The following is a 26,268-nucleotide window of genomic DNA, read 5'->3' on the forward strand; positions in this document are numbered from 1 at the left end:
AGGGACGGCTAACAGATCCAAAGACCGAAAAACATAATGCCCATAGGTGGGTAATCAAATTAATATATTTCTAGACATATCTGTATAAATCATGACAATACTGATTTGCTAACCACTACGTGTAATATTAAGTGTTTTATGACACTTTCAGCTAACTTTCAATTCTCTGAACAGATGTGCCAGTTTTTATTGGTCGAGGAAGCTGATTGTGTTTCATGGAGAGGCTGGAAGATAGGTAATCCCTGTCATTTTGGATACCTTTGTGGAATGGTGGTCTATTACAACCTGCATGTACTAATAATGTAACCATGTGGGTTTATAAAAAACAAGTCATATTACTTATATAGACACTTTAAATTACTTTCAAGATCATCTGACTACTGCATTTTAAGACATGCATGTACACTATTATCTACCATTAACAAAATCATTTTACTATAAATTCACTTAAATATGGTTCAAAGTCATTACTTTGCATTAGTCATCTATTTGGCATAATACAAAATAAACAAAATAAAAATTCAGCACATTTATTTTATAAATATTGTATCACATAATTTATTTCAAACATGAAACAAACAAAAGTAAGCAACTTGTTTTAAAGTTTACAATTCTTTAAAATTACAACATAAAGAAATGGGGCAACAAATTTAACATTTATAAGTAAAACATGATCTACAAAAATGTATCACAGTCAGCTTTCCACAACCTCTGTATTTCCTTACGCCTTCCTAGTCAGGTTCCTCTAAAAACATTTCAGTTGGTTTTGACATGGTTTGAAATTATCAGTTTCATAAACAAACACATTGGTTAAAGCCCAATACAATGTGTGCCTGTATTAAGTCATACTATTGGAAAATGTCTTTTTTGCTACTATTTTGATTGTATCTATTTTCTTCGAGGACTTTGTTTCCTTCCCATGATATTAAACCTCAACAAGGACAACCCTGATGAAAGTTAACCTCTATTGGACAGTCCTATTTCATGTGAGATCTTATATATATGTTAAAACATCTTGCAATGCTATAAGATTTGTCTCTGATGGGATTTATGTTATTTAAGAATTGAATGCTCTTTTTTGTAAATTTATTGGGGTGTAAAAGCGTTGACCCAAGTACATTTTGTATGAAGCGCGGAAGCACTTCATACTAAAAATGTGCGCACGGTCAACACTTTTACAACCCTATAAAGTTACAAAAAAAAGCATTCAATACTTATAATTACATTTTTACCTATATGATCATGAAAACACGACTTTTATCAAGTTTTTATTTCATTTACCTGTGCACTTTATTGTGGGACCTCGTGTCATCATGAATGAAAAGTTGCATTGTGTAATGCAATTGATTAAGGAATATCACGAGATTGCTAGTTAGCCAATCAGAATAACGTATTATAATGAAACATACATCTAATGTAATTATTTAATCATATGGTATAAGAAGATAAAAATTTACTTTCTTTAGATTCCTAATATAAAAAGTATCTAGGGTTGCTGTCTAAAATAAGCAAACCTTGAAACTCTTTTAATTTAAGTGTAAAACAAACAAAATATGTATTCAATTTTAAATTGAATCAGTAATTTCTTGATTTTAGTTCCTGTCAGTGATGACATGTTTAGAAGTATCCTAGTCTTGTATGCAAAATCCAGAATGACCTTTTTCTTGTGTACAAGTATTCACAGTCATTGGCATTGTGTAAAATGTCTTATTGGTAATATTTGATATGCAGATATGCAGATATTCTGATCTAGGTAATCTACTTGTGACGTGACAAATACAAAACATGAATGATGAGAAAATGGAATAGATAATTAACTTAAGGCAACAAGTAAACTGTATTTTCATAATTCAAAAGAAGACAAATTTCTTCCGCAAACTGTTTGAAAATACTTGCCCAAACTCAATTAAAACATGAACTAAACATGTAAAATTCAATGTTTTCAATACACAAAAGTGATAAATAAATTATTTCTTCCAAAGAAAAAGAATCATGAATTTTGAACCTATGTACAATAATAAAATTTTAACTAGATAACATTATATATTACATCTCATACATCTTTTAACCTTCAAACAAAATGTAATAATTGTTACAAGTCATATCTTTACCAGAAAATAAAAAAACTAGAGGCTCTCAAGAGCCTGTGTCGCTCACCTGTTAATGTGTTTACTGATGTCGGCCATCTTCGTTGGTAGGCGGGGTCATTAGACACTTTTTAAAAAAAATAGATACCCTAGTATTATGATTGTGGCCAAGTTTGGTTAAATTTGGCCAGTCGTTTTAGAAAAGATTTTTATACAAGTTACAAAAATGACGAAAAGTTGTTCAATATTGACTATAAAGGGCAATAACTCCTTAAGGGGTCCTCTAACAATTTTGATCATGCTGACTTATTTGTAGATCTTACTTTGCTGAACATTATTGCTGTTTAAAGTTTATCTCTATCTATAATAGTATTCAAGATAATAACCAAAAACTGCAAAATTTCCTTAAAATCACCAATTTTAGGGCAGCAACCCAACAACAGTTGTCGGATTCAACTCAAAATTTGTGAGGGGATATATCTTATTCTGATGGACATTTAAATCTTGAAAGATTTGCCCTAAATGTCTTAGTTTCAAAGATATAAAGCAAAAACTGCATTTTACCACTATGTTCTAATTTTAGCCATGTCGGCCATTTTGTTTGGTAGGCTGGGTCATCGGACACATTTTCTAAACTATAAACCACAATGATAATTGTGGCTAAGTTTGGTTAAATTTGGCAAAGTAGTTTTGGAGAAGAAGATTTTTAGAAAAGTTACAAAAAATGACGAAAAGTTGTTAAAAATTGACTATAAAGGGCAATAACTCCTTAAGGGGTCAACTGACAATTTTGGTCATGTTGACTTATTTGTAGGTCTTACTTTGCTGAACATTATTGCTGTTTACAGTTTATCTCTATCTATAATAGTATTCCAGATAATAACCAAAAACTGCAAAATTTCCTTAAAATAACCATTTCACAGGCAGCAACCCAACAACAGGTTGTCCTATTTGTCTGAAAATTTCTAAGCAGATGGATCTTGACCTGATCAACCATTTTACCCCTGTCAGATTTGCTCTAAATGCTTTGGTTTTTGAGTTATAAGCCAAAAACTGCAATTTACCCCTATGTTCTATTTTTAGCCATGGTGGCCATCTTGGTTGGTTTGACGGGTCAAGCCACACATTTTTTAAACTAGATACCCCAAGATGATTGTGGCCAAGTTTGGTAGAATTTGGCCCAGTAGTTTCAGAGGAGAAGATTTTTGTAAAAGTTTACGGACGACGGACGACGGACGACGGACGCCAAGTGATGAGAAAAGCTCACTTGACCTTTCAGGTCAGGTGAGCTAAAAAGGAGTTGTGATGTACTTCCTCGATGCTCTTCAAGTTTATAATTGTTTTGCTTTCTAACTATTTCGATCTGAGCGTCACAAATGAGTCTTATGTATGGAGATCTGTTTATGGCACTCATTCCACATTTTCTTATGTCTACTTATGTTGAGGAAACATACGTCTAGCGTATAGAATAATAAGTTGTACCTTTTTTAACTATTGACAGTGAGACAACTTTCCTACAGAGACCATTACTGACCATGAAGTAGATGTTAGCAACTATAGTCACCATAAGGTCCTTAACAAATAGACAATACTCATTATCTTTGTGTGCAAAGAATACTAAAGTGACAATTAAACTCATAATTGGAAGACAAACTGACTATACAATGTCAAAAAGCACATACAAAATAGAAGGGAACTAACAAAAGAAATACCAAAGAACACAAACTCATCAAATAATGTCATAGAAAATAATGTTGGGTATAGGAATAATGAGAGAAAAAAATAAGAATATGTCCAAAGTACACAGATGCCCCACTCACACTATAATTTTCTATCTTCATTGGACAGTAAAAGACAAAAGAATGATCAAATGAACGAATACAAATACTGAAAAACATAATGCTCCTAAGTGGGGTAAAAAAAACAAATCTGAAAATTCATTTTCTGGTGAAGAAATGACTTGTAACAAAAATATTCTTCAAAACTTCTTCCTTTCATTTCATATACAAATGATAGTTTCCACACAGTCGCAAAATTCTCATTCAACTAGAAAAAGCTTACATTCTTCACACACTCTCCACGAAATATCATGTCTGCTGTGTTCCCATGGCGACAGCTGTGAACCTACATCTTCCATAGGGCAGAGTTAATGATGCCATCACTTTCCATTTGTCCTCCGTAGTGTCATAACTTTCAATGTTTGAGTAGAATGAGTTCCCTCCATCATTACCACCAAGCACAAATATCTGGTTGTTAAATGCTGTTACTCCTATTATCAATTTGAAAACAAATAAATCAAAAGATGTTTCTAAAATATCAATAAATGAACTTGCATGTTTGATTATTGTTTAAGGAGGCTCGCAGGTATAAGATTTTTAGAAAAAAACATTTATTTTTCATTACAAATTTTATTAATTACATTAAGAAGTTGTTACTTTATCATATGGTACAAAAATCATTCCAAAAAAATCAATTCACGTTGGCCCCAAGTGACTTTTAAAATGTAGATATCATGGAAAAAGTTCCAAATTATCTCCCTTTGGTGCAAAAATGCCATTTTTTGCCATTAAAATTAAAATATCTTTTTTAACTCATCGGTGACCTATATTTATTATTGTTGTTTTCGAATAAGCTGTACAGAAACTAAATAATTGTAAAATTTAAGCGATTTCTGTAATTTAGTTCTTTTTTTATTTCTATATTACCGCTTTTTCTCCTATTAGTTCAACAGAAAAAAAGGACATTAACAAAAATGTATGCTTCTTTGGAAGGCAGATTGTGAGCGTAAATGAACAGTGATCCCATTTTTTTATTTCATTTTTTTATTAAGTATAAGATAAAGTTCATCTATAGAAAAACATAGCGAAATCCTATATTAAATAAAACAAGAATGTGTCCAAAGTACACGGATGCCCCACTTGCAATATCCTTTTCCATGTTCCATGGACTGTAAAAATTGGGTAATAATCTAATTTGGCATTAAAATTAGAAAGATTATACTATAGGGAATATATGTACTAAGTTTCAAGTTGATTGGACTTCAATTTCATCAAAAAATACCTTGACCAAAAACTTTAACCTGAAACTCCCACTTTCATTTTCTATGTTTCAGCTTCATCAAAAACTACCTTGACCAAAAACTTTAACCTGAAACTCCCCCTTTCATTTTCTATGTTCAGTGGACCGTGAAATTGGGGTCAAAAGTCTAATTTGGCTTTAAAATTAGAAAGATCATATCATAAGCAACAAGTGTACTAAGTTTCAAGTTGATTGGACTTCAGCTTCATCAAAAACTACGTTGACCAAAAACTTTAACCTGAAACTCCCCCTTTCATTTTCTTTCAGAAAACATAATGCCCCTCTACTATCGTAGGTGGGGCATAAAAATTAATTTAGACCCGCGAGCCCCCTTAAACATGCAATAATATCTGAATTTACAGTAGCATTTTTTTTCACAAGTACCATAAACAATGTTTCACATTGCATTATTTACCATTATAGGATCTTAAAATTTCAGATTAAAATATATAATAAAGAAGATTTTATTATCGCTTAAGTGTGCAATGTATGATGGTGGTAAATTATCATTTCTACAATTGTGCTAGAACTACAAAATGTATATCTTGTTTATAGATGGTGTAATATCAATTGACACTAAAAATTAACATACATATATATGTGCATGATCTAAAACATGTTATCCCATTTTTCTTAAATTTGGAGTTGTGTTCACAAACATAATAATTTACTTTGATATTTCAGTTTACAAATGCAAGTTTTTAACTGTTCGAATGGATGTGGATATGTTCCGGATCATATGGGTACGCGTATGGTCAGGGTAATTAACACTCTGTTACAGTTTACTTTTAATACTTCTAAACTCTTCATATGGTACAAATGTATCACTGTTCATTAAAAAGACGCTATCATATAGGTAATTTTATTATTATATAATAATAAAACAATTAGCTAAATAGAAATTAGAAGTTTCACACAGTTAATTTTACTTACTTGTCAAAACAATAATAATCACATTTTATACCGATGGTCATTACTGATTTGTAATTACGAGTGAATGGCAATATGTCGACTTAAAAAAAATTCTTAATGAACCATTACACAAGAAGTCACCGGAAAGTAACATAGTTTATTTAAGCATGGAAGTATTATATATCTTATGAGTATGGTGTATTGCAGTCATGCTTCAATATTTGAGATCTAGAGCTTCTTTAAAACACTGTAGACATATCGGAATGGCCCAAGACCTCGGTATTACTGTACACAGCTATAAAAAGGCTAGCTTTTCACTCGCAAACAAAAGGTGTAAATGAAAAGGATCGTGCACAACCAAGACTTGCAAATGCAAAAAAGCTATGATACCGTGTGGAAGTAAATGTCACCCCAAGCCTACATGCAAGAATGTAATTTGCGATGAAAACTAACTATCGCATCAATATTTGATTTTTACTTAGAATTTGAATTATAAAAATAATACATTGTCATGTAACCATCATTGTTTTTTTAGATAAAGTTTTGTATTATTGAAACTTTTATAATTTAAAAAAAAATTACCCCTACGGTCCAAATTCTCATTTGCTCCGGCCCGTTAATAACCGAATGAGTATACGCATATGGTAATGACCATCCAAATACTCATATGGTCCAGAACAGATATAAAATTTGTCAAAACAAGAGTGCAATGAAATTTTTTTATCTTGTAAGTCTGAAAACAAGAAGAACAGCAAGTCATCATTATATACTTAAATAAAAACAGTTATGGGAAAAGACTTAGCTCACCTGGATCAAACCGTGACTCCATCATAGGAGACAGACATGTCCATACATCTGTGTCTGGGTCATAACATTCTAAATCTTTACTAGAATACACTCCTTCTGTTATCCCACCTACAGCATAAATCTTCCCTTTCAAGGTAACCAGTCCACTGACTGCTCTCGAGAATGACATGTTTTTTAACTGAAAAATATAGTTTTCATACAAGTTTGACATTTTTCATGAACAAACTGTCAACACAGCTATCAGAAACACATAACAGTACAAGAGAAGCTGATCATTTTGTAAGTTCAAAATGTGAGCCTGACATGAAGAATATTACTTTTTGGAGTTTGGCATACTCAATTATAAGCCTGTTATATAATTCCCTTCATTGGAAATTTTCAAGTTGTAACTTTTTCCTATGTTTGAACTCTTTGATTTGAAAATTCTCTTAACATTGAGCTTAAGGGATGTCTTTTGTGCTTTTATAATAATTGGTAACCAATAAAATTGAAAATAGAAATGAGGAATGGGTCTTCAATGCAGCCAGAAACAACTCCCGCACTCTGAGGCATCCTTCAGCTGTCCCCTAAACAAATATTTATACTAGTTCAGTGATAATGGATGTCATACTAAACTCCGAATTATACACAAGAAACTAATATTAAAAATCATACAAGACTAAAAAGGTTAATGTATATCCTTAACATCCATCTTCTATTTGTAACAAATACAGTCTACAGTGAATGTTTACCCTGTAAAGAGATATAAATATAAAGGGAAGCTACTCATTAAGTAACTGACCAGACATTATACAAATATTGACTTTTGTTGAGGATGATACAATGATTTATTACATATTTTGAACTGATATGTACATTTTTCTATGGCCATTAATAGCCGAAAGTCAAGGATGGTTATCAGCCTTCGGGCCCAATATCGATATCAGCCCTCGAAATCCATATATCGAGCCCCAGAGTTTAACTTCCAGTAAACAAGTTGTTATCCGAAGCAGCTAGGCAATCAGGAAAGGTTTCTCACAGATCAAATGACTATGCATGAATCACAAAAATTCCCGTAAAATTTTGACGTCATAGAGAATTTAGAAAATATATGACGCCACAATGGAAAAGTGATTGTTGTATAAAATAAACTCATCATAGATACCAGGACTAAATTTAGTATATACGCCAGACGCGCGTTTCGTCTACAAAAGACTCATCAGTGACGCTCGAATCCCAAAATGTTAAAAAGGCCAAATAAAGTACGAAGTTGAAGACATCGAAAGTTCAAGCGGAACACGTTTCCAAATCATAGTAGCGATAAGGTGTATTATTCCTCAGCATTAATTGGAAATTTAACACTTTTAGTCGTTTAATGTTTACAATTCTCAGCATGAATATATTTATTGTTAATTATTTGCTTAACTTTTCAAAAAACTTTGTTTACTCACTGTGATACAAACTTTGTAAACTCAGTGATACATTTTTTTATTTTTTTTTGTTAAATGTTTTTTTTAAATTTTTGTTGAAAATATCAAACATAATTTGCTATCTTTTTTCTCTTGCTTGAAAATATGTGATAAATAGATTAAATCATGTCATTTTCCATATGGTCCGTGGTATCAGCCCATGACCCATATTAAGCCCTCTTGGCTTGATATGGGAGTCTAGGGCTGATACCAGGGTCATATGAATTGCCATGTAATAATCTATAATTATCAACCTAAGTGATATGATATCCATATAATAAGCCAATTTATATCAAATCTATCACTAACCTCTAGTGAGATTTCCTGTAGAGAAAGAAGATTCCCTTCATTTTTAGCCATGAGAAAAGAGAATTTCATATTTCCTACACTTGACATTAATTAACACAACAGTGAAAATAAAACTTACATTTTCCCAGACATCACAGACAGGATTATATCTGATAAAGGTGTCCACCATTGTAGAGTTTCCTGGATCTACATCACCTCCTAGGTAGAAATAAATAAAACCTATAGTAACTAAAAGTGTCTATATTCATATACCTATTGTAAGTGCTAGTTAATTGGGATTCATTTCTAAAATGGGTACTAAATTTTGGGGGGATATTAAATAATTTAATTTTGTGGATTCTTGAAAGACAAATTGTGAGATAGCTGTATTGTATTTTAAGGTTTTCCTAAATAACTAAAAACACGGGTTTTGCGGTCATTAATGCATCAGGGAAGCCTACATTTTACATAGGGCAGGCTTTAAATACAATGTACATTGTTCATATCCCTTTACTAATGTAAAATGTACAAATCATTCTTATTTGATTAGTCATTTTGGTAAATGGTTGTTTTGAAAATCAATATTTCAGGAAAATTAAAACTACAGTTAAATTTCTTTATTACTGCATGTTTGATAGTATACAAATAATACAAGTAAATTTGCAAATTCCTTCCAATACTACCAAGATATTAACTATATTCCTTGACTTACATACCAGCCGCATATAGGAATCCATTCAGACCAACAGCAAAAATCCTAGATGTAGGTTGGGCCAATGAGGATACAAATGACCACTTGTTGGTCTTAGGACAGTACTTCTCTACAGTGGACAACCTGGACGTCCCATCAAATCCACCAATGGCATATATATAACCATCTAAAGCAGCCATAGCTACAATATACACACATAACATAATAGTTAATGCTATAATTGAAAATCCTTTCCCTACAATTTAATCAACTTTCATCATGACTGTTATGGACAAACTGTGTTGCAGATCTAGATCTAGAGGATCATGGATGTGTTCAACTTGTAGAAAACACTAGCTCGCTCTCTTTTCATCCATTGTGAAATTAATAAATAATACTTTTCACTAATTAGCCAACTGCACATAAAAGCTGTCATATGTGTAGAAGAAAGTGCCTCCCCTTCTGGATTACTTGGGCAATAATGTTTTGAACTAAAATTTCAGAAATGATGACCAACAAGCCTATCAAAAATATTGTTAGAAAGCTGAAATATACATTTTATTTCTACAACATTTTTATGTCTCGTTAGAAATACTTTTCTTTACCAACCAACCAACTTTAACACATAAAAATCTTTTTTCAGCAGGTTTTTTTTTTATGATGTATTCTATGATCCACTTATCAAACTTTGCCAGTGGAGTATTTAATGATGCCACTTAATCCACTTGCCTGTTCAGTTTTTAATTATATCACTGTGATCAACTAAATGAAAAAAACTGTGTCTGTAGTTTTTAATGATGCCAAGTTAATCAATCCAACATGCTTTGCCCCAGAGTATTAAATGATGCCACCTTTATCCACTTACCAAACTTTGCCCGTGGAGTATTTAATGATGCCACCTTGATCCACTTATCTAGATATCTCTCATATCTCATTACATTGTTGACAACAACCTTCTCTTTGTTACAACCACCTGAAATACAACAAAGAACTCTAGGTAAATTGGTCTCACAACCAGCTTAAATATAGCAAAACATTCATCTTCAACACAGGACCTCAAACACACATTACCGGTAATGAATACCACAATAAAGTGGCAATTGTATAACATATATACTATAAACAACTCATACTTAAATAATGTTAGATGTAATAAAATTTCTATTTGCCATCACAGTTTGTTTCATCTGTTTTTGAGAATAAAATCAAAACTGAAGTGAATGGTGTCATTGAAACTGTATCTCTAATACGTTTTACAAATATTTATTTAAGGTACCAGCTATATAAAGGTGCATGTCTTCTGACACAACTGAACAGTGGTGACACCTGGAGAATGGTAGATCTTTAAGTTTCATCCAAGTTCCATTTTCAAGGTTGTATCCCTCAACACAGTTTAGATAGTTTCTGTTGTAGATTTCTCCTCCAGTAATGTAAACAATAGTCTCCACTGCCATACATCTCCTTGGAACCACTCGGGGAGAGGACATCTCCATTCTACGATCCTAAAATAGAATGTGTGCTATAAATAAACAATGGTTTCCACTGCCATACATCTCCTGGGAACTACTTGGAGAGAAATCTCCATTCTACGATCCTAAAATAGAATGTGTGCTATAAATAAACAATAGTCTCCACTGCCTTACATCTCCTGCGATCTACTTGGGGAGAAGAAATCTCCATTCTACCATTCTAAAATAGACAGTGTGCTATAAATAAGCAATTGTCTCTAGTACCTAATACATTTGCTGACTATTTTCATAATACTCAATTTTGATTCTGGAGTTTACATGTTTTCAGTCTTGGGACAAGTGCAATGTAAAGAAGTCAAAAATCAAGCTTTTAAATGATACAAATTTAGTAGAATTTGGTGGAATTATTGTATGTGTTCTATATCATCAAAATCATAGAAAGACAGTGAACTTGCTCCTTTACCAATTACATGTAGGTTTTACATATTTTGGTCATCCATACTTGATGGAGTACCAGGATGTCCTACCACTATGACTACAGAGTAGGTAACTTGTAGAAAAATTATATAATCTGTTTAACTGCTGTATTACAAAATTGAAAATAACATAAATATTACACCAATGGATATATAATCATTGTGAGACAATGACCATGTTTTGGTATTGTTTTTACATATATAATCGAGAATACAATTAATAGTTACTGAAACTTTTAATTGTTTCCAGGTTATTTTATTACTAAATGGCCATATATACAGAGAATGTTTCAATACCTTTAAAATGTGGTACTTCATTGCCTCATCGAGAAACTTTCTACACCCTGGAGCCATCATTAACAGCTCCTCTGTATCCAGTTTATCAAACAGGAAGTAAGGACTGACCAATGGCAGACGGACAAACTGTAAAACATCGGATAATTCTGCAATTCTACGTTTCTGATCATGTTTGACCCATTTGAGAACTGCATCTAAAACAATTTCTTCTGAAAAAACATATAAGTCATCTTTACTAATGAATTCAATCAATTTTTCTTTCGGCAGAAGTAAAATTTCTTCATGTTTTGCTACATCAGTAAAATGCTCAATAACATAAACTCGAGCCTTTTCACTCAGTTCTACACAAATATGTGCTTCCGCAAAACAATGTATACCCAGACAATTGCTAGGGTCCATTTCACCTTCCAGAAAATTACAGCAGGCTTGTATAATGGTATTTATTTGTACCAGATTAGCAGCCGACAGTAACTGTTGGGCATTTTCTTGTGTTATAGAAATATCAGCTGTGTAAGCGAAATCTATCAACTGCTCCATGATATCTGGTGAAATCCCATCAATACGGACTTCTCTTTCATGGCTTTCTCTCATCTCTCCTGTAACATAATGAGAAAGTAACCAGTCAAACTGTAAAAATTGCTTGAAAAACTACTTATATGCATGTGAGTTCCAATGTGCATCTTTCAAATTTGAAATAAATAAAAAATGTCTAAAACATTTTGGAAATTCAATTTTGTGTAGAGGTCATTTGTTGATGAGGTTCATATGATAAGTGTTTCTCATTTCTCGTTTTTTATATAGATTAGACTGTTTGTTTTCCTGTTTGAATGATTTTACACTAGTATTTTTTGGGGGCCCTTTATAGCTTGCTATTCAGTGTGAGCCAAGGCTCTGTGTTGAAGACCGCAACTTGCCTATAATGGTTTACTTTTATAAATTGTGAATTGGATGGAGAGTTGTCTCATTGGCACTCATACCACATCTTCCTATATCTATATCCTTTTTTGAAGTTACTTCAATATATCTGTTTGATAACAAAGTTTAAGGTACAATTATTTTTTCTACAAAAAGCCTTTTTATATTACCATTTTACATACTAGTAAATATCTCATAAAGAAAGACAGAGGAAATATAAAACTTAAATCATAATTTAATTCATTAAAAATACAATACAATCTGGGACTATTTGGAATCATATTTTTCTACTTTGTCTAATAAGACTTCAGGGTGTATAAACTCTAGCAAGTTATAATGGGTCAAATGGTAAAACTATGAGCCTGTCTAGTTTGGACTATGGTTAATCATGGAGACTTTATTTCTAAATATTAATAAGAACACACTTTTAAAACTACCCATCATGCATCACAATCCCATGCATCGAACCTGTAAACATGGCAAAAAAGTATGGACTGCATGCCGCCATAATATTTCTGTGACATGGGTATCTCTCATCTTTTACACAGATGATCACATCACAGAGCGTGTTTGTTTTTCTTTGTTCATTTAGACCATGAAGAACTGTCAATGCATGGGACTGCTCTCGAAACACATACTCACTCAGGAGACCGCTTCTGAATAATCCTGGAAAACAAAAGCTTGATATAATGGATTTGAAACATTTATTGTTATCAACTTAAAATACTTAATATTTTGCAACCCTGCTAACATTGTCATATGCTGTAAAACTTAATATTTATGGCAGACAATCTCTATATGACTTCATTTCTTTTTAAGTTCTTGTAAAACATTTTAAAAGTCTTAATTATCTAAGGTGGTACCTAACACTACAGGGAGATAACTCTGTAAAGTCAGCTAAACGTTTTAATTATGTTGTGTGTAAAAGGATTTTTAAGCTTCTCAATGATCAAAATTGGTGTTTGTCAAATTGCTATATAACCAGTGTAATTTTTCTGACAAAACGGTTGGTTCAAATTTTTTTATATTTTAATATTTTTGTTAAAGGGTCAAAGTAAATACTTTGGCAAAATTTTATGAAAATTAAACGAGCCAAATTAGTTTTAGTGAAAGTGTTGGGTACCACCTTAAACAACAGGTTTATGTTGACCTGTTGTTGTAAACTTCTATGTTATTTGTTCTCTTGTGGAGGGTTGTCTCATTGGCAATCAAAGCATAAAATATCTTTTTATTCTTAAATTAAACATTGTTAAAGACATTGTATTCTTGTAAATAGATGCATTCTATTTTCAATTTCAAAAGTAGTCTCATTGTAAATCATACCATATCCCCTAATTCTTATATGCATATCTAATCAGTAACAATAAGGATATATAAGTCAGTTTAATAACATTGAGTTATCTCCCCTCTAGTAGTTTTAATACAAACTTATTGTTTTCCAATGTTGATGTATTTAACATTCTCCACTGAAGATGACCAAACTGATAGAAATGTTTTAATGGATTTCAACTGTGTCTACTACAGGACATCCTTCAATAATAGTTTTACAATTTTATTTCAAACTATTTTGGAATATAAGGTTTTGGTTAAAATGTTGTTGCCTTCATATCTTCTTTAATTCATACCTGGTAAACTTTCTAAAAGAACTAGTGCATCTTGGGATAGACTGCAAGACTGGTTCCTTACTCTAGTGTTCATATTCTCCTATAAAACAATAGGTCTGATTGTAAAAATGCTCATACAACATCCTGAAATAGTTATATTGCAGTTATTCTCTTTTTTACTGAGAAAAAGGGACACTTATGCAGTGGCAGATCCAGAACTTTTCATAAAGGGGAGAGGGGGGGCTCCAGTCATGCTTCAGTGATTCCCTATATAATCAACCCCCTGGATCGCCTATGCTTATGTAACCACATGCATTATTCTAACCATATACCAAATTTGTATTGAAACATCTGTTTTAGATTCTAAAATAATTAGTCTGTGGTTTATTTATTTTAGTAACAGAAATACTACAATCTAAAATGTCTGGACAAGATAATCTTGTTCTTTTCAACACCTTGCACATAGTCTCTTGGCAAGAAGATTTATGGCTAGTTTTATTAAGTGTCAAGTAAACTGCCAAGATCTATATAATATTTGAATCAACATTTCCATTGAAAGTAACTGTAAAGGTAAATATACCTACATCAAATATACACCTGTTGTTAACGAGATAACTTTATACCTACCACTTATCAAATCCTACCAAACAACTTTATTACTGATAAAATCAATCTTAATTACTTATTCTGTACAAAATAAATAAAACTTACTGTTTAAGTTGTAAATGACAAACTTGAAGAAAATAAAATGCTCTTAAATATTTTCAAATTGGCAATTGAGAATAAAAGTTTAAATGTTTTAGGACTTTACTACTTTGAAAATCTTCTTTTCCCTTATTTAAAATATATCAGGATTTTTACCATGGCAACAGAAAGTGGAAATCTACTTAGCCAAATTAAGCTAAAGACTTTTGTCACTTATGTAAGTTGAACAATAGATTAAGAGAGTTTTAAAAGTAAGTTCCACAGTGTAACTTGTTTGAAACTTTTAATTTACGTAAAATTGAGAATGGTCGTGTCTGTATGCATATCTATTTTTTATATTTTATGCAAATTTCTAAAATGCAAATCTAAAATTTATTTTTAATGTCCATTTTTAATTCCATCTTTTTCCATACATATTACCCCTTCTATCACTTTTGATTGAGAATATTTTATTAGCTTATTTTGGTCGTATGAATAATCTATAACAAATAAAAGATCTTCAAAAAAAATTATTGACCAAAATGATTTTTTACATATAAACTTGAAAGACCTTTAGAATCTATCTCCCTTATCTACATGGCTTGACATTTCACTAAAGACTAATTGTAAACTTATCATCAATGAATTGAAGTTAAAAAAGATAAATTACATTGCACTGCAAAAAAAATATCTTATTGATACTAATTTGGTTAGAATATATACCAGGTATATATTACGACAATGTGGAACTCCTGTATCAAAAACTCATCTAAAATCATAAAATCAAATGTAAGTATAAAATCATTTAATGTAAATTGCATAAACTTTTTTAATATGTTTATTTATCTTTTTACATTAATTAATTAGCCTAGGTAAAATGACATGTCTTTCTGTGGATGTTACCTGATGAAATATTATAAGCCAGCACTTAAAAAATGTTTAAGCCTGCAGGTCTAGTACAGCTGGGTTTAAATATTCATTTACATAACCAGGTTCGCTTTTTAACATGCATTATATTTGCCACTGGACATTCAACAGGCAACCCTCAACAACATCATTAATTGAAAAATTATAAACAGAAACAGAAAATTAAAATGCTGGGGTCCTAAATAAGTTGATGAATTTTACAGTGTTTTTTTAATGAAGTTTCATAATCCTTATAGCATAAATGAAAGCAGATGGTGGGTGTATTTCAACAAGAGATGTATCTTAATAACTATAAACACATCCTCTTTGGCTTAAACAGTACCTAGAATTACGTTTTCCTCTCTACTCTAAAATGAAAGTTAATAACGTTACAATCAAAATAGCAGAGAAGTTATTATAGTCATTTTCAACAGAAATTTATAAATAAGAATGTGACAATAGTACACAGATACCCCACTCACCCAACTCGCACTATTGTTTTCTATGTTCAGAAGGAGGTGAAATTTGGGGTCACGACTCACAACTGTAATTTGGCATTAAAAATTAGAAAGATCATATTATAGGGAACATGTGTACTATTAAAGTTTTAAGTTGATTGGAATTCAACTTGGTCAAAAGCTTTCAGGTAACCTTGATCAAACACTTTAACAGTGAAGCAGGACGGATGACAAAATGAACAAATGAATGGATGCACAGATCGAAAAAAAATTAAAAAGGATTTATTTGCTTCAAAGAAAGACAAATCTTGCAAAATAGCAAAGGGAAGTAATTCTTTAAATTTGGTATTTTATTTGAATAAGATATATCTACTTTGCAAACAAGTTTAACTGATGAGTTTTTCTACCTATTTATAGCAATAATGATTTATGTCAGTTTGAAATAAAGATTTTAAGAAGATATATTTGCTTTCCACAAAATGCAAAAAATCAATGAAATGCATGCATGAAGCTATTTTGAAACAGATTTAGTTAATAACAAATTTACTGACATAAAACTATTTAATGACTGTTTACATAAGGTATAAGTACAAAGCTACAGATAATCATCTTTAGGTTTTTGAATTTAAATAAGTTTTTATAGAACATGATGGATCATGACATTAATCTCTCCACTTATCATCAAATTCAAATAAGTACAAATCTAAATTATATATGAATTACAGACTGGAATAAACTTGGAAATAATTAGTATCATTGTTAAATTTTCTAAATAAAAAAAAATAAATATAAATTGTGTTAAGGTTACCATTTTACTATACAAATACAGAAAAAGTTTTACATATTGGAAAAAAGAACCCTTTATAGGCCTCATTGAATGGGCAGTATTTATTTACTAACATCTCAAAGTTTACATACTAAATCATAGACATACATCACTATTTAATCATCAAACAATCTAAATGACAAGATACATGTTATTCTGCATAGAAAATCCATCAGGTTTTAATTGGATATTGAAGTATGTTGTGATGTTATAAAAGTTTAAAGTGTGTAAGGATATACAGTTTGAAGTTGGGTATATATCTGTATTATAAAACTCTAAACTAAGATCCGATTTGGAGGACTACATAATTCGAGACAGATGAAGATGCTACCATATATAATCCTCCATTCTATCATACATTGTACACTTCCAGTAAGTTGGTTTATCTTATTTCTTTAATGCATTATATTACTTATAATTTTGTTTCTACTGAATTTTGACAGAACAACTGTGGATAAACAGGTTTAAAATGTGCTATGCCATATACATATGGATTCATTCTAATTTATCCTGGAAAATAGGAAAATAATTTTTTTATGGATACTGTTTTATCAATCATTTGCATGTGTACTAGGTGTACCAAATCTGTAGGATTGAGGGAAAATAATATTTAAAACAGTAAGTATATGAGTTCTAGTCAATTTGAACTTTAGTTTTTTTAGTCTACAAAAGAGCCACCAAAATGGTAAAATTCATCCTGTGACCTTTCAACTTGATTTCTCATACAGGACCTACAAATGTACATATTATTCAATATAAACTTCAGGTGACCTACAGTTCAATACAGGTTAAGTGCTCTTCTTTGAGATAATCATTTAAAAGGACTGCGAATCACCTAATTGGGGTATACAAATCTTTAACAACTTCAGACTGAACTTAAATGTAGACAGCTAAGAGAGGGGAAAGTACCATCAATATATGACAGACAAGATAAAACTGAGTTATTCAACTTCTACTTTGAGTGCCTTACATTACATTTCATCATGTAGAGGAGACCTCCCCCCCCCCCCTTTTTCTTATATTTCCCGCTGCTTTTCTACCTTCTTTATAAGATTTGGGTGGATTAGATGACTGCAAATATAGCAGTCTTTCATATTAAAGTGACCTGACACCATATTAACATTTAATTGAAAAGTAGTTGATGGATTGCTGACATCTCATCAAAACATGTATGTTTATATATATGATATGGTACACATACATGTATATAGTTTTCCAAATTTGAAACCTTTTTTTTATTGGAAATAGCAATGGTATTTCGCTGGAGTATATTTTGTATATTTCTGAAATACCCTTTTAAATGTCGTGTGGATTCACTTTTATTTTTGGATGTCAACATGATCAAGTTTCTTGGGTTTTTTGATAAACTACAATTTTAAATTTTCCACGAATTACAAATTTTCTTTTGGCTTCCTATGCAGAGATAGGGAAAACCAAGAAACAGATATCCAGGAAAATACAAGTTTTCCTCAATCAACAAAAATTGATACCACAAAAATAAATGAATCCACAGAATGTGACACCAATTGGCCGTTTCAGAATCTAAAAGACTATGGGTAATTTCATTGTTCGTACCCCAAAATGAAAATAACGTTACACCATTGGTTGAATTTCGATTGTTTAGGATGTTTTAAACCAATCACCACGCTTTGGTGTACACTTTTAAAAATATTACCAAGAATGCATTAGATTCTGAAACGGTGAATTGACATTAATAGGAGGCCTAAAACCTGGTATTAGTACCTGTCCGGATAGTTAAAAGAAACATTGTGAGATTTAAAATATCTTTCTTAAGCATGTGAACTGTAAAAAAACATATTTTCTCATCTTTTTTTGTGCCGTAATTATAAAAATTTCTATTATTAATTGACTTTAATAAATGATTTTCAAATGATTTCCCTAAATGTACTTCACCTTTTTTGTGAATTCAGATTTTAATCAATGGATTTCTCTTCATCTCTCCGAACCAGAATCATCAGGTAGGCTAGACTTAGTTCTCCTTTTATCCTACTGGCAACACCTTGGTGTGACTTTTTTCCTTTGTCCCTTCTTTTCTCCACCTCCACTTAAAAGAGTTAGTTTCCTTTGATACTCCTCAACTACTGGCAGCAAAAAGTAATAGGTTATATAATGGTTCTAAATTGTAACAGTTGTTCGCAGTTAATCAAAATCTCCCCCTATCTTGTTTAGTTGTCTTTTATCTTGTTCTTACACCAACTCTCCTTCTGTTTTGCACAGTAGCTCTGTAAATAAACTGAAAAAAAATATTTTCCAGAAATATTTCATACAAGGTATATATTTATATTATATTAACAAATATATTCTTATTCGCTATATATTATTTAAGGAATGGCTGTAATATTTTTTCTGTCTATTCGAAAAAACATCAAAATGTGGTTCACTGTCTGAATAACTTGGGTAGTGGGTTGTTTTTAAGTGTGCACCACATATTTTATGTAACTTCAAATAGACAGTAAAAATAATACGCTGGTTATTTTAAAGTGTCATTTCTTATAATTTAATTCTAAATTCCATTTTAAACCGGAAGTAAACCATGAAAATACATTGATGATGTCATGGTTACATGACAAAATTATGTCTATGAGCTGATAAACAAAACAACGTCAGCCAATCAGAAGAAGTGTTACATCCAAAATAAATTTATTGACAAATATATAGCAAACAAGAAATTGTTTTCATAGAACTTTGTTCAGTTGAACGTAAAATTAAGGTCAAAACTCTAATTTGACATAAAAATTAAGAATATACAAAATGTATCATAGGGAGAATGTGTAGTAAGTTTCAAGTTGATTCGACTTAAACTTCATCAAAGACTACCTAGACCAAAAATTTTAACCTGAAGAGGGACAGACGGACAGACAAACGAACAAACAGAGGATTTTGATTAAACTTACAATTAAAATCAAAAGATATTATTAGATTTTCCACAAGAGCCTCTAATCAAACTATAGATAAGAAAAATCTCTTTCATAGATTTCAAATTTACTCTATGTTAAAGTCTGATAATATGAAAACCAAAATCATTGATTTCACTGGGAAAATGCCAATTTCTAACACCTGTACAATGTACAAAAGCCTTAAAATTACTCAACAAGACAACATGTTTCTTTTACAAATGAAAACTAATTTTTCAAAGATAAAACATTTGCCTAGACTATAAACATTACATAAATAACTTTTGTGTTTTAACACAATGAAAATCAGGAATAATATTAATTGTTTTACTATCTTTTTAAAGAAAATTTCTCCTATCTAGGGGAGGGGAAGGTCGAGGTCTCACAATCATGTCTAGCCTGACAATATCATGTGCCTGTTAAATGTCAAAGCTGTTGTGTAACATTTAATTTAGACTTCAAGATACTTGTTTGACAAAAATATAAAAATTCACAAAACTTAAACCACACAAATTTATCTGAAAATTTTTATTGATTTAACACTAATTTTGATCATTCAGAACTTATTATTTCCTAACAGATCATGATTTTTACAGAGTTATCTCCCTGTCGTGTTATGTACAACCTTAAGTAAAAAATATTGTAACATGCTTTAAAATGTGTTTAACATGTTTAATTATTTATTACTAAGACTTTAAAAATGTTCATTTTCTGTGCCTTTATTGATTTCTTTTCTTTTCTTTGTTTAAATTAATTGTCATTTAACAATGTTTCAGCCTCCCTGTCTTGAACCCTAGATCCACACAAACATTTAAAGATTAAACCCTGCAACCTATATTCCAGGGTTTTACTGAGATGATCTATAGAGTTAAAGTTGTTCCTGCTCCTTTAATGGGACCAACTTTTGTCAGAAGTATATATTCAGTGGTTACTATAACTCATTCTGCCTTTTAAAGAATTTGTTGTGAAAAAAATATCTGTTAAATAATTCACAATTTGTTTTAATAGTGATTCAAGGAATTTGGTGTTATTCATGTCTGGAAGTCTGTTCTGGGATTATTTTTCAATTTGTCTTAAGGGTGATATACAGCTGAAAAATTTGGCGTTTTTAGTCTGCAACAGTTTCTGAAAACTGCAATTCTACCTTTTGATGTTTGTTTTGTTATTATTATCTTGCTGGGTTGCTGTTTCTTTAGCATTTATACCATATCTTATTTTATGGATATGAACTGCATAGTAAAGATAAACAAATGCCAGGGTGGCTAATTGTCTAGATGAAGTCTAATCAAACTTCCTAAAATACAATGTTATACAGTTTGTTTACATCAGTTAGTTAAATATAAGTTGAGGGAGGATTTATTTTTAGATTTTCAGTCGATCTAATTTACATTAACAGATAATCTAGGATCTCTATTTGCTGGTGTTCAGGCATTCAAGAAGTTTATTTAATTTTTCTTATCTTAACATTTGTACTTTGATTTAGATTGTTAATATCTTACTTCCTGACAATAACATTAAAACATAGAACAAATGCTCCTTCTCTGAAATTAATACATCTATTATTATATACCCTAAAATTTGTATTAATTTACTCACCTATATATATTCTAAAATCTATATGATATGAAAAATGTTTTGAGTTAGTTATTTATTATGAAACTGGCTTATAATTGTCCTTAAAAAGAATGATCAGATTGATCCCATATTTATACATGTTATAAATCTTATGATGATAGGGGGACAGGAAGCACAACAGTATATATTTATTTTTAGCATTATATAATTTCATCGATTTTCAAATCCTACCAATAGGAGTTGTTTCCCTTTGCAAGATAAAGATTTTTATTCTGTAATCAGCTTTTCTTTTAAATGATTAAAATCCCAATAATAAATCTGACAATTATGTCCATTCTTCCAAACTCACAATAATGCACACAATAATTTCTGAATTTACAATTAACAAAACACCAAGGATCAGGCAAGAGTATAATTCCTTTAAAAATAATGTGAAAATCATATGCTCTAAAGTGTAAAGTAAGATGTGAAAGGTTGTATCATTGCAAAATGAGGAACTATTGAGAAAAGAAATCTTATGTCCTGATTCAAAGTGGTATGAAAATTAAACAAGCCAAATCAATTAAAGTCAAGGTGTTTGATATCACCTTAACAGTGTGAGATATTAGTAATCGAATATTATGTGATGCCAAAAATGATAAAGGCAGAGCAATTGAGAGAATAAAACTTGCCAGGATTTAGGATTCTCTAAAAAGAAAATTTACCAAAAATTGAATTCATGTGAGGGCTTTTCAGAAAGAAGTTGAAATGAATGTTGGGTGCACTTATAGGCATCTTACATTTGTATATCAACAATATTAAATATATTTTGGGATAGTGAAGTTACAACTTTTTAAGATTCAGTTGTTTTACTTAACTCATATTATTGTGGGTCTTGCAAAACATTATCCCTCCTATTAAACATACATTTTATTCTGGAATGTCAGGTTAGGGGGAGGGTTGGGATCTGTATGTATGTGCCTTTCCCAAGTCAGTTAGTTTTCCCGTTTAAATTGTTTTACATTTGTTATATCAGGGCCTTTTATAGCTGACTAAACAGTACGGGCTTCACTCATTGTTGGGGGTGGACCTTTATCAGGATACCGGGAACAGTTGAAATTAAGCCCAGGATTTCAGGATTGATGCTTTCAGGATCTGGGAATTCTTTTTTCTAATTTCGGGATATCAGAATTTAATGTTTGTAAGCCCCAGATTTCGGGATCATGACCCCTCCAATCCCCCCTCATTGTTGAAGGCTGTACAGTGACCTAGAGTTGTCTCATTGGCAATTATACCACATCTTCTTTTTTATATATCTGAAGTAAAGAAAGATTTAAAATAGATCATTATCCTTTGAATAATTTGCCAGACTGGAACCCTGTTGCACTTAACCACCTCAGATAAACAGTTATATATGACTATGAGTCACATCCAGTTTAATTAAAACACTGGAAAAACATTCCTCAAAATCTAACAAGTTGCCAAAGTTTTTTTGTTTACATTTGACTAAATATATCAATTCTAATTAGCGCTAACAAAGATATTTTTTTCTGCTATTCTAAAAAAAATAGGTTAATTAACAATGATATAATAAAGGCATGCAGTCCAATATTAATTGCCACAAAAACCATTCATTTTATTAATTATCTTTACTGCATAGATCTTTAGATTTAACTTTTTTAAATACAATAAAAAAAACTTGCTGAAGAAAAGAAATATTTTTTTTCTAAAAATAATGAAAATTTACCATTGAACCTGTTATAACTTCGGATGTTCAAACATAATTGCCTTCGTCATGTTCTTTTCTTCAACAATCTGAAGTGTTCAAACTTGGATCATTAACTGGAAGTGCTTGAATTATTAAAACAAAGAATTTTTTTTACAGAAAATATGAAAATATATGGTAATAATTTAGTTATTTAAACTGATGATTTCAAAGTTCAATAGAAAAAACTTACCTTGAATAGATTGTTGATAAACAAAGAAATTCCACAGCTGATTTCTGAGCACGCAGTAAGTCACATGGTGATGTTGTTGTTTTGAAATTTGATCTCTCATCTCAGCCAATCATATCAGTCATGTCAGTAGATGCTACACTTGGGGACTTTCTCAAACATCGCTTTAACATTCTCATCTGCACTGTATTATCATGATTATTCATTGTACTTGCACCTGGAAAACATGCATGTATTAAATATAAATGATAGATTTTTAAAGGATCTATCAGACAGTTTAATCACCCCATTCCAACATCATGAACATGTTCCAAGGGTAAATTAAAACACAAACAAAATCATATCAACTCAAAATTATTTCTATTTGTATAAACCTAAACAATTGAGGTGCACTACAACTATTCCTAAAAATAATCAGAGTACAATATTACATTATCACACTTATATCAAAATTAACTAAAAGACCAGACACTTTCCAAGCCAAATGGCTTTAAAAAGATATTTTGGTATCATGATTTAAATTTCAATTAAATAAGTACAATAGAGTTATTTTTATTAAAATTTAAACATGTATCATTTATCATATGATTATAATAGTTTTAAATTTATGAAACTATAACCCCATCTTTTCTAAAATTAAATAAGATACAAATTTAGATGTAGTCTACCCTGTCACTAGCTATTATACTAAATCACTCATATAACAAGTGTTTCTTGTAGTTAAAGCTAGTACACATGGTACACATTTATAAGTATCATACCCTCTGTTAACTTAGTTAATACATTTTGTAGCTGTACAAGACCCTCTCCTAAAAAATTAACTTTTTAATGCTTTAATCTCTATACTCTATGACTTCAACCAAATAGGGGCCAAAGATCATGAAGATACCAGATCTTGGAGACATTCAAACTCATAGATAGAAAATAAACTGACAACACCATGGCTAAAAAAGAAAAAGACAAACAGACAAATTATAGTAAACAAAATGAAAGACTAAGCAACACAAACCCCACCAAAACTGGGAGTAATTGCAGGTGTTTTTGTTATCATTTATTTCAGTATTCACTTGCTTAAGTGATTTTGATATTTTCCTTCAAAGACAGATTTCAAGAATTTTCCAAGTTCTGTTATATGTTGAATTTAGGATCGAGCCTGCAGTTGCTCAGTAAGTTAGTGAGCTGCGACTTAAACAGGAGGTCTCATTGGGATGTTCCAATCCAGGATCCCACTTACTGTTGTATCAGATTCCAGGATCCCGCTTATACTGTGTATGTAAGCAATTCTATTTTTTTTGGGTCATTTCCCGGGTCCCCCTAGACCTCATTTCCCATTTTCAGGACACAATAATTTGACTTTCACGTTTCACGCTTACATAAAAACGGCAATCCCGCGTCACACTTAGTCCCCAATGAGACCCACTTCAAACACTTTTAAAAGTTTCCTTGTGAATTTTCTTATTATGAAATATTCATTTATCATGTGCATGCGTATAGGTCAACAATTCAAAGTTGATTTAGTTTTAGAATGATATATAGATATACTGTTCCCAGGGCAGGTATAAAATAAAATATAAATAGGGCACTCCCACCCTTTGGCAATTTATTTTACCTGAGCCAAGAAAATCCAAATACGTCAAGCAGTTGAAGTTGTGTGTTTGCTTTATATCAAGTGTTAACTATTTTATACATATTCAGGTTGTATCATGTATAGATGTAAATCTTAAATCTTAAATCTTTACTGTTACAAAATGTACAAATCAAAATCGTGGGAATGTTATGATATGATGGCGGGAATTATGCATTCGAGTTATCACTAGATTTTTCTAACGACGGTATGACTTCGAATGTTGACAGACTGGATGTGTTAAAAAATCACATTATTCCTTCGCCAAGCAAAAGTAAGCACTGCCAACAGGTAAACAAATGAGTAGAATATCATTATTTGAAAACAGATTGTAACTGATGCTCTCAAGTAGTTTATAGTTTGATTAAGTTGCTACAAAACACGAAAAACACTTGTCGAACTGGTCAAATTATCTCCCTTTATGACAAATCTTACTATATAATCCCATTAGTGGCAAGGTTTCGGTGCAAAATATAGTTGACATGCATTTTGTGTCCGGACACATGGACACAACGATAAATTACAAATATTAAATATAGTAGTTCAGTTTAACATAGATGCTTGATTTAATATAAATGACCAAATGACAAATGACACAATTGAAATTTCAATCAGATTCAATTTTCTTAAATAAATAAATTATACTGCAAATCTCTGTTTGCATTGTGTTTAGGCACCGGACACATCCATATAGAACACCAATGGCTATACTAATATTTAATATTTAAATTATGCCTGGATAAAGGTGTGCTATATTCAAGATATAGAGTGGATTAATCGTCAATATAATACAATATTATACCCTTATATGAAGTATGAAAAGGGACAAACTTGCGTTGACCAAATTCTTGCAACTTTTACTGTAATGAACTTAAAATACGCAATGCGCAGGCGCACGTACAATCTATTTATCCAGGGAACAGTAGAGTGGTCCTCATGACTATTGATAATAAAATCAAATGGCAATGCAACTATTTCAAAGTAAGAATATATATTATATTCCTAGACAATTATCAGATATCTATGCGTATTAGACGTTTCACACTCGCCTGGCGTTAATGTTCATAATTATAGCGAAAAAAATGGGGGAAATAAAATATTTATAGCAGTATATGTAGTATAACACTAAATGATATAAAATATTTTAGTATAACACTATTTCATACTACTAAAAATATTTTATTTCCTCCTTTCTTTCCGCTATATTAAAGAAATTGTCAGGCGGCTGTTGCATATCTGTCAACTGACCTGTATCCTGTGGGTGTTTCACAATT

General features: G+C 31.0%; 2 protein-coding genes across 9 annotated transcripts in view; one reads left to right on the forward strand and one right to left on the reverse strand.

Annotated features, from left to right (window-relative positions):
- Positions 1-514: 514 nt before the first annotated feature.
- On the reverse strand, positions 515-23,509 carry LOC143042469 (kelch-like protein 24a). Of its 3 annotated transcripts, none has more exons than XM_076214771.1 (11): positions 23,374-23,509; positions 18,861-19,200; positions 14,094-14,172; positions 13,111-13,134; positions 11,554-12,149; positions 10,588-10,813; positions 10,177-10,284; positions 9,337-9,513; positions 8,760-8,839; positions 6,885-7,062; positions 515-4,356 (listed from the first exon to the last, which is right to left on the reverse strand). In XM_076214771.1, exons 3-11 carry the CDS (start codon positions 14,164-14,166, stop codon positions 4,175-4,177), a joined length of 1,644 nt encoding a protein of 547 aa, XP_076070886.1. In that variant the 5' UTR covers positions 14,167-14,172; positions 18,861-19,200; positions 23,374-23,509; the 3' UTR covers positions 515-4,174. The 3 variants fall into 3 exon arrangements, with proteins under 3 accessions (XP_076070886.1, XP_076070884.1, XP_076070885.1); XM_076214769.1 differs by having other exon boundaries at positions 12,937-13,134; XM_076214770.1 differs by having other exon boundaries at positions 12,937-13,134; positions 18,861-19,189; positions 23,374-23,495.
- Positions 14,883-26,268, forward strand: part of LOC143042471 (5-hydroxyisourate hydrolase-like) — a 34,554-nt gene continuing 23,168 nt past the window's right edge. Inside the window, exons 1-2 of one of the 6 annotated variants that reach the window (XM_076214774.1) lie at positions 14,906-14,994; positions 18,878-18,925. In XM_076214774.1, coding sequence (XP_076070889.1) covers positions 14,935-14,994; positions 18,878-18,925 — 108 coding nt within the window. In that variant the 5' untranslated portion in view covers positions 14,906-14,934. Of the gene's footprint in view, positions 14,995-15,474; positions 15,546-17,069; positions 17,319-18,877; positions 18,926-25,143; positions 25,286-26,268 lie in introns of those variants that run through there. The other 5 variants (XM_076214775.1, XM_076214773.1, XM_076214777.1 and 2 more) reach the window with 5 other exon arrangements.

The sequence above is a fragment of the Mytilus galloprovincialis genome, chromosome 8, assembly GCF_965363235.1.
Source record: "Mytilus galloprovincialis chromosome 8, xbMytGall1.hap1.1, whole genome shotgun sequence".
In the NCBI taxonomy this organism is placed as follows: domain Eukaryota; kingdom Metazoa; phylum Mollusca; class Bivalvia; order Mytilida; family Mytilidae; genus Mytilus; species Mytilus galloprovincialis.